The 9,814-nt window shown below is 36.2% G+C and overlaps 1 protein-coding gene across 1 annotated transcript; it reads left to right on the top strand.

Annotated features, from left to right (window-relative positions):
* Positions 1-944: 944 nt before the first annotated feature.
* Positions 945-5,829, top strand: LOC104897291 (uncharacterized). Its single transcript, XM_010684150.4, has 9 exons — positions 945-1,307; positions 1,402-1,511; positions 1,607-1,725; positions 1,833-1,930; positions 4,240-4,327; positions 4,404-4,526; positions 4,682-4,790; positions 4,948-5,075; positions 5,579-5,829. Exons 1-9 carry the CDS (start codon positions 1,246-1,248, stop codon positions 5,621-5,623), a joined length of 882 nt encoding a protein of 293 aa, XP_010682452.2. The 5' UTR covers positions 945-1,245; the 3' UTR covers positions 5,624-5,829.
* Positions 5,830-9,814: the final 3,985 nt, after the last annotated feature.

Below are 9,814 nucleotides of genomic sequence, written 5' to 3'. Positions count from 1 at the left end.
TCCTTTGTCCCTGCCACCCCTCCTCCCTCCTTCCTCCTGCATTCCTCCTCTGCCACCCCCTCAAAATTTCGCCGGAAAGCACCGACAAAGGAAACCCCAAAGTTCCATTACCACTCTCTCTCCTCTGCTTTATGTCAATGGCGAAACACCAACACCACCGTGCAAACCAGGTCTGCCTCCTTCGAACTACCGCAAGCACCACCCTTCACCTGCCGTCGTAAATCCACAACCACCGGCGCACCACTGCACGCCACTCTCTCGCGTCCCAGCCGCAACCCCACTCTCACACTGTCTTTCTCTTGCTACTCTATCTCACCTCGACTCGGGTGCAGTCGAAGATCGGGGTTGGGGAGGGGTTTGGGGAGGAGCAGTCCAAGATCGGGGTTGGGGAGGGGGTGTCATAGGGGTGGCAGGTTTGGGCGGGGTGGGAGGGTGGTGGTGGGGAAGGGGGTGAGAGTTTTGAGGTTGGGGGATGGGAGGAGCAGTCCAAAATTGGGGTCGGAAAAGGGGTGTCATAGGGGTGGCAGGTCTGGGTGGGGGTGGAAGGGTGGTGGTGGTGGAAGGGGGGTGAAGGGGAGGGGGGTTGAGGGTGGGGGATGGGAGGGGTGGATGTGTACTAGAGGAGAGAGAAAATAAATTTAGGGGGAAAAAATTAAAATATAATTCGTTTTACCTATTGTAGCAGGTAATTAACTTGCTGGGATCAAAATTGGCAAAAATGATACGGAGTGGGACTGCTGAGAAATAATCCTTAATTGGGACTGAAAATGGCGGAATGCCCATAGTTAGGAATATTCCTGTCAATTTTTCCTTTTATAAATTTCAATAAAAAATAATAAAGGAATTATACGCAATAATACGGGGCTTTGCCCGGGACAACAACTAGTTTATCCTGAAGAGAAAAAGGAAACGAAAAAAATTCAAAACGACGTCAGATACATGGCTTCAGCATTTCGTGCATTAACAAAACCCTGAAGTTGCTACACATACTTCCCTCTGTTTTGGCCGACCCGCCGGACCGACTCAGCTAAATTCACCCTCCTCACCATATCTCAACTCCACCATAATCGCAAATTTACTCATACTAAACCTTCCAATTTTTCAGAAAGAAAAAAAAGATTACTCCTTTTTTTAAAATAAATTGTTCAAACAAAACCCTAAACCCTAATTCTTCTTTCTTCTCTTACCTACAAATTCTCATACTTTTATATATTCATCACTTTCGAGACAAATTTTTGATCAAAGATGCAGCACGATGAGGTCATTTGGCAAGTTATTCGTCACAATCACTGTAGTTTTATGTCCAAGTATGAACCCTAATTTTCCCCTCATTTTTGTAGATTTTGTTTGTTTATTTTTTTAATTGGTTTGTTGTTTTTGGGTATGTTGTTAATAAATTAGAATTGAAACGGGGAAATTTTGCCGAAATCCGTATAATGTGACGGGACTTTGCAATCGGAGCTCTTGTCCTCTTGCTAACAGTCGATATGCCACCATTAGAGACCATGAAGGTTTTTTTTTTCGGCATTGAATTTTTGTAATTTTATGTATTGGTAGGTTGTTTTTTGTTTGTTTGGAATTTTTATGCTATTTTTGGGAAATGCAGGGGTATTGTACTTGTACATGAAGACTATAGAGAGAGCTCATATGCCTAACAAGTTGTGGGAGAGGGTTAAGTTGCCCAGAAATTATTTGAAGGCGCTCGAAATTATCGATAAGCATTTGGTACTGAAATGTCTTTTTCTTTGAAGTTATTGCAATTAGTTTGAAGAAGAAGAAAATGAATGGGCAATTTGTTGGTATGTGTCACTAATTTGCAGTCATGATTTCAGATGTATTGGCCTAAATATCTTGTGCACAAGATGAAGCAGCGATTGACTAAGATGACTCAAATGCGCATACGTATGAGGAAGCTCGCTTTAAAAACAAGGTGCTACTTTTGCAATTTATCGAGCTCTATGTGTATTTTATGATTAAATTATGCAGAAACAGTGTTCATATTGGGATAATGCTAATAGTTGATGTAGACATCTTCTATGTGAGAGTTGTTGTAGAGGAGTTGAATTGGTGTTTATGTTGAGTTCGACGTCCTTTGCTTAAGGTTCTACTTGACAATCTTTTTTCAACTAGGAGAGGGGTAGTTTTATCGTCCTATGCAGTTCTTCACTTTATATTAGTTGTTGCAAATGCAAGGGAAGCTTAGTGGGCTGTTTTCCAGTGCTGACATTATGCATCTATCTTACCGCAGATCGTAATTAGAATATAGCTCTTCAAAAATTGAGATTCTAGTTTGTGCTGAATATTGGACTGCTAAACTCAACTTGATGGTGGATACCGTCATTGTGGCCTTAACATTTGATTGCAGGAGACTTTTACATTGGACAGAAGTGCTTGCTTTGATGAAATGTGCTTGTATTCTAAATTACTTGCTCCGTCTCGAAATAGACTACTCATTTGCTTTTGGCACATAATTGAGGAAGTATAAGGTGGACCATTTTGAAAATATCACATTGAGGAAAGAGATTAAGTAGAAATGATTGAAGATAGTGTTTTTTTAGGATAGAGGGAAAAAGTACTCATGATCCCAACCCGAAAAAAGAAAGAAAGAAATGGGCTTAGTTTTGTAAGACATCATAAAATGGTAAATCGGCTAATATATTATGAGACAGAAGGTGTAATTGGATTAGAGAGATCCATTTCCTTGTGAATTTTGGTGGAGTTGTCTGGCTCCCAATTTTTGGTCGACAGATTGGTTATTGGTCTTATTGATTGGTCCAGTTGTCAAAGCCATGAAGTATGTCCCTTAGTTGAGGCAATTTAAGATTCTCTTAAATTAAATGATACTTTTTTTTTTCCCATTTTTCTTGGAAGAAGCCACCATTCACCAAGTACCTTTATGACTTGTGATTCTAATTGTCATTTTCTAGCCAGCGGACAAGATTAAGTTCTGTGTTCTCATAAAATCATTTGTTTCCTCGACTAGGCTGGTCTGACTCTGATTTATCTTCCAACTTCTATAACCATTTTGTTGCCAAGGACTAGCAAATCAACTTGACAATCGTACATAGAACTGACTTGAATTCTTCCAATAACCCTATAATTAAATTCAACCTGTGAGGGCCAATGTTATTCAAACACGGTATGAGTGTCAAGTAGGGTACATAGTACATATTCAAGTGGCAAAAGCATGAGTGCTCAAATATTTAGACACAGGTATACTATCCTAGAATTGGACACGGGTCTGGGAACATGGCATTTATAAAACGCTTTTCTGATTTTAGAAACTTCGGCTGTGGTGTTTATGTTTTGAGTACATGTTCACACATTTGAATTCTAAGGCTGATTTATTTGCTAATTCATGCTAAAATTATGATTTGAGGACTTCCTATGAGTATACATCGAATAGTTCTCTGTTCTTTCCGTCTGATTGTTTGAATTACATTCTACGTCCGGGCTTTGATCCTCTTATCAGAAAGAAAATGAAAATGAATAGATAAAACTCGAGCTCTGGTGTACAATTTTCTTGTTATTGGCAGTGTCTCTATTTCATATACATACTGGTTAGATTTATTTCCAGCTTTTTTTTTGTGGGGTTCCGGCTGTTTTAAATATGTGGAATGTATACACACGTCTGTGCTTAATATGTTTTGTAGCCATTGCATAGCTATATGGTGATGTGATCCAGACATCATAGCATATTATCATCTATGCACTGTGTAGTTGGTTCCAAGGGGTAACATCAACCATGTGCGAGTTGGGAAAAGAAGGTGAATTGCATCCTTCCATTTGTTTTTGATATGTTGCTCTTTGCACTTTGCCATTGAGATCTTTTCAGTTTTTGTTACCTTTTCTTTCTTTGGTTGTTGTCCCTTGTCGGCATCTGTATTCCTGAATTCTTAGGATGTGTGGATCATAATCTATTGATGTTATTATTGATTGCGAGTTAGCATGTTCGAGACATACTTTCTGCTTATGTATCCTTTGTTTTCTGGGATATAATAGTTGCCAATGTCAGTGACCATGCTGGATGGCAGTTGTCCAGAAAGCGTGCTTTTGCTAAAATACTTTTTGGGGGTGGTTCATTCTATGACAGTCCTTTGCGTAATGACTAATTAATTTCTTTCCTGTATATTTTAAAGCCAATTTTCACTTTCTTATTTGTTGAACGAGATTATGCTAAATTTTTTTGTCAGTTATATTCATTTGCTTGACATGCTAAGTTGTATTTATGTGTTACAGGGAGAAGATAATGACTACTCCGAGGAAGGAGATAAAGAGGGATGCTAGAAGATTAGAGAAGGCTGAGAAAGCAGCATTAATAGATAAGGTAACCCATTTGTTGTTGGAGAAGAGCTTTGTTGTAATGGCTTTCAAGATTATTAATGACCTGATGTGTGTTGCAGAAAATTGAGGAGGAATTACTTGAACGTCTTGGTAGAGGTGTCTACGATGATATATACAACTATAATCAAGAGGCATGGAATAAAATTTTGAAAGAACCTGAGACTGAACAGGAGCTTGAGGAGGTTAGTGTTGAAATTGCTCTTGTTTTCAGGATTTTTGAATATCTGATGGCCTTCGCTTCCCCTGATATATAAATAAATAAAGGAAACTCGAATTATAATTTTTTTTGTTGTTAATGGTGTTTATATTGCTTTATGTTGACCTTTGGACTCATCAGGACCCTGAGGTGGAGTATGTGGAGGGCTATGAAGAACTCGAAGAGGAAGATGATATGGAGGATTTTGGCAATTTTCCCATGAGTGACACTCTTGGTGATGATAGTGAAGGTAGCATTTTGAGTCCCTCTCTAATCCCTTCTAAAAAGTGAAAGAGATAATAGGATTAAGTGCATGTTGCTGTACATGTGTAATCCCTTTTGGTGAATTCTTTCCATTTGTTTGGTTTCTTTTTGTGATCAATATTTGTATTCCATTCATGGAGCAGATGGCATGGATGAAGATGATGAAGATGCGGGAGCAGCTGACAGAAAGAGGGGCCGAAGGGAATCCAAGTTGGCTTCAAAGAAGTTGGAGAAAGATGAGTCAAAGAAGAAAGCAAGGGTTCTTGTTGAGGTATATATTTCAAACCTCAGTATCCCCTTTGTTTGTACCTTGTAGAAGTACATATATATACTTATTGGTGCAGACAAGAGAATTATTGCTTACTGAAATTGGATGTTTACTTTGTGAATGCTAAATATAAGCTGAAGCTGCTTGCATGTATCCATCTTGTGGGCGAATGATGTGTGTAACTGGTGTAGCTTATCCATTTTCTACATATATTTCTTGGCTGAATTCATACCTTTCGTGCTGTCTATGACCATGGGGGAATGAGATCTCAAAAATCCTTTCATACCTTGCTGATGTTACTGTGTGAGACCTTGACTTAACATGACCGAATGTCCTTACCAAGTCTTTTAGACAACTTTGAAACTTTGTATTGCGGTACTTTGTGTTCTTATTTTGAAGAACTCCTTTTAGCCCTTCTATATTAATGTCAGCAGAAAAATCTGAGACGGCCATTCTCATAACTATTATGTTCTGTTACATTTTGAATTTATTTTGTTTCTTTGCAGGTTGAACACGAAGATGCCGGAGACAGACAGGCAGCGACACATTGAAAGTGATATGTTCAATTTTGTAAACTAGGTTAGGCTTATCTTGACAAATGATTGTGTTTTAGTTTTGTTCAATAGTGGCAAAAGACCTGTGAGGACAGTAATCTTAAAGTGGCGTTTCTTACCCATTTAGAATCCGGTTCTGGTTTCACTCTTCTACAGTGGCAAAACTTTCTTTGATTGTATGTGAGTTGCTTATTTTAGATTAATTATGCTAAAGTCGTAATAATTTTGTATAATTAAAAAATGTACCAGTTCATTTCAGCTAATAAATCTGTCTAAGAACCTCAACTACTCCGTTTCGTCAAAGAAAATTAATTCACACATGGATTTCGGCAAATAATCAAATATATTGTAATGCCTCGTTAGGTGCTGCGTTGAGCATGTGTGGCATAGGCGACTGCACAATTCTCAAAAATTGAGGGTTGTTAAAGAGTACAATGTTTTTATTTTTGTACTTAATTGATTTATTGTATAGGGTATTTTTCACTGTGAAGTTAATTTGGTTAGAGTGTCATTCAATTTTGAGACTCGAGTTAGATCATTGTTCCTATTATTATTTTTGAAAATGACAAGACCCTGTTTTTTGAATTAGTCTTGCGTCAGTGCGTGGACTAGATTTACAATAATATTGTTGTGGACAAAAATAAATTGTTTAACATAGTGATCTTTCTTTTCCATATAGTAACCTAAGAAGATTTTAAGTTATATCATGTACTTAATATCTACCATAGCGACTTTTTTTTAGTAAGTTTTTCTCACATTAATTTATTATGATTCAATTTTCATTTTGTTACATATAACCTTTTTTTTCGCATAGTCAAACTTCACAATCTATATCTACTCATCTTTTATATCAATTTTTTTATATAGTGATATTTTTTTCATAGATCACATAAATTAGCATTAGATTCACGCTAATTTAGTGTGGACGAAGTTCATGTAAGTTTTTACTTGTTCTTTTGCACATTTTTAGTTTTATTCACTTCAATTAGTCTATGTATTTAAGTTTCTCTCGATCTCGATCTATTCATTTCAGTTAAATTTCTCTCCCTCCAAAAGAACGAGGCCTAAATGGTATCAGTGATGATAAAGCTCATGGTCTGGATGGATTTAATTCTTATTTCTCTTCACACTCTTTGCTAGTCATTAAAAATGACATTTATACTATGTTTTTTCACCAGACACCTATGTGGTTTTTCAAAATTCATGTGGTACCCCTGTTATTTCAAAAATGCACATGTAACCTTACTTTGGTTGTGAAATGCATGAAATTCCTTTAATTACTAAAGCTGTCAAGTTTTCGTTAGTCAATAACTCGTATTTTCTGCTGTAAACCCTGATCCTAACTCTAATTCTAACCCCTAACCCTAATCCTAATCCTCATCCTAACCCCCAGTCCACCACCTGATATATGTGGGAAAACATCATTTTCTCAAAATTCTAGTTTTGTTAGCATTCTCTATGTAGTTCCCTAGTTCAATTAGGAAATTATGTATTTTAATTGCTTTATAACTCTTTATTTTAGGTGTGTTCATGATAAAGGGATCCTATGTTTGAGTCTAATTCCCTTAAATAATTGGAGTCTTGTTAGTTGTTTGGATTGATTATGAGTCTTTAAATTCTATCCAAGTGTGTCGTGTGATATAGTTATCACAATGGCTGGTTTGTTAAGTTATTTAGCTTAACTAGGAGTTTTAATATTTTATCCTGTTAAGCTTGTTTAGTGTGCTTAGGATTTCTTACGTTGTTCTATATATTTCGGACAGCATCAATAATAATAGTAACGCGTGTTTTGAGTTCAAGGAAGCCAAATGTTTGTGCGTTGATTATTGGTTGTCATACCAAGAATATACAAATTGAGGTTTGTGTGCATTTACTAATCGAGGTAAGTGAGAGGTTCTCTACTTCTTGAGGAAACAATAGAGTCTATCCATCATAAGGATCCAATCTTTATACCCTAAAACTTCTAAAGTTCGAACCTTTATCATTATAAACATAAGATTAGAGGAAGTATAGTATTGTGTTCCTGATTCTACTAGGCGCACATACATCATCTGGTATCAGAGCAAAGGCATCTAAGTTCCTTTGGTGCTTAGACGTTCTTGGAGAAGAAGAAAGAATGAAGAAGAAAATCACCCGTAACAGCCAGGTTTTCAGGTAAGTTTGAACGATTCATTCTCCTACCTCAGATCGAATTTTTGGGTGATTCTTGATTCTAGATTGGATTATTACTTATCTAGTTTATTGTCCTGAAATTTCGTAAGATATGAAGTTGATTTCCTATATATTCAAGACTAATCTTTCGAAGTGATCTAAAATCGGGTAAATCTGGCACAGTTTTGGAAAAAAAATAAACTGCAAACTACTGGATTCGAATTTTTTCATGAAACTTTGAAAGAGTATTTAATACATGTATGGCTAGGTCCTGTAAAAATTTCGTGTAATTTGGAGAAATAATGATTTCACAACAAGCAATTACTTTCGATGCTAAATTCTGGAAGATTGCGGTAGTTTGAGTTCTATAGAGTTTAAGGAGTGCCACTTGATTTCTTGGCGGCTTATCAAAGGCTTGAATGGGCTATCCAGGAATGACAAGAGGAAATACACGATCTTACATGTCCACCCACCCTTGAAGAAAGATTAGCACGAATCCAAAGGAGATTTGCGAAGTTTTAAGATTTCGTTCAACTAAACGAGAGACCATACGAAGAAATAAAAAACTTCCTATTGTTGAGTATGAAGAAAATATTGAAAATTTATCTTGTTCCAACGATGAAGATTTGATTTCTACGTTTCCTCGTGATGAAGAAGTGATTAATGTTTCGTTTCCATCGGTTCTAAGGGTTGTCGATGATAATGTTTTTTAAATGGGCATGAATATTATTTCTTTTAGGAGGGATACTATGCATCTAACTTTAACGTGGGGTTTGGAAAGCTAAATTTTCGTGGAGCGAAGGATGATCTTGACCGAAGGAAAGTGCTAGTTGAGTATAATGTTGTGCCCTTAATATGCGGTGATATTGATTTTCATGGGATAATGCTCTTTTGCTGGGTTGTTCAACGCATATGAATGATTCCATGGATTTCAAAACTCGAGACAAGTTTTTTATAAAGAAGACGAGGATGATGTATGTGGAAAATCATCATTTTCTCAAAGTCCTAGTTCTATTAGGATTCTCTATGTAGTTCCCTAGTTTTGTTAGGAAACTATGTATTTTTATTGATTTATAACTCTTTATTTTAGGCCTGTGAATGATAAAAGGATCCTATTATGCTTAGGAGTCTAATTCTCTTAAATCCTTGGAGTTTTGGTAGTTTTTTGGATTTATTAGGAGTCTTTAAATTCTATCCTAGTGTGTCGTGTGATAAAGTTATCACAAACTAGTTTTATATGTGAGCGATGCGTGCGAAAACTTTTGATAAATTAAATTAATTGTTAATTTTATCTAGTAAATTAGAGATTTTAAATTTCTAATCAGTTTATCCCACTATGGGCCTGTTCTCTTCGGCATAAAACAGCTGAACTGAACTGAACTGAATTGAATTGAACTGAACTGAACTGAACTGAATAGTGATATGTGAGAGTAAAAGTATTGTCAAGAGCTGAACTGAACTGAACTGAAAATAAGCTGGGGAGAACAGACCCTAAATTAGGGATATTTAAATTTTCAAAAAATTATAATTGAGAGAGAAGTAACTGAATGTGTAGTAAATATTCACTGTTTTCTGTTTGTAGTGCCTTTTTTTTAATCATTCTATTTCTTTTCATTAATTAGATAGTTTCCTTTTTCTATTTTTTCTTAATTAAAGTAGGTAGTTACCCTTTTCTTTCTTTTTTCTATTTTTTTGGTGTCCTACCCTTCATGACATGTACTCCCTCCGTCCCAGAATACTCTTTACACTTTCTTTTTTAATCTGTCCCAGATTACTCTTTACACTTCTATTTTGGGATATGACCCACTATTATTTTAATCATTCTAGCTTTTAACTATTGGCTCACACTCTCTCCTCCGAATAAAATTGTTAGTCTAGTATAAACACTAGATCAACTACAAGATGGGGGGGGGGGGGTTAATTGTAGTTGGGGAGATTTTCAAACTTTTTGCGGATGAACTAAATTTGAAAGCTAATAAAGAGAAGTAGTAATTAGTAAGAAGACACAAAGATCCTTTTAACAAGGTTCTCTTCCTC

This window comes from Beta vulgaris, chromosome 6 (genome assembly GCF_026745355.1).
Source record: "Beta vulgaris subsp. vulgaris cultivar EL10 chromosome 6, EL10.2, whole genome shotgun sequence".
NCBI lineage: Eukaryota > Viridiplantae > Streptophyta > Magnoliopsida > Caryophyllales > Amaranthaceae > Beta > Beta vulgaris.
Note: the sequence above shows the minus strand (reverse complement) of the source record. Positions and strands in the feature narration are given on the sequence as shown.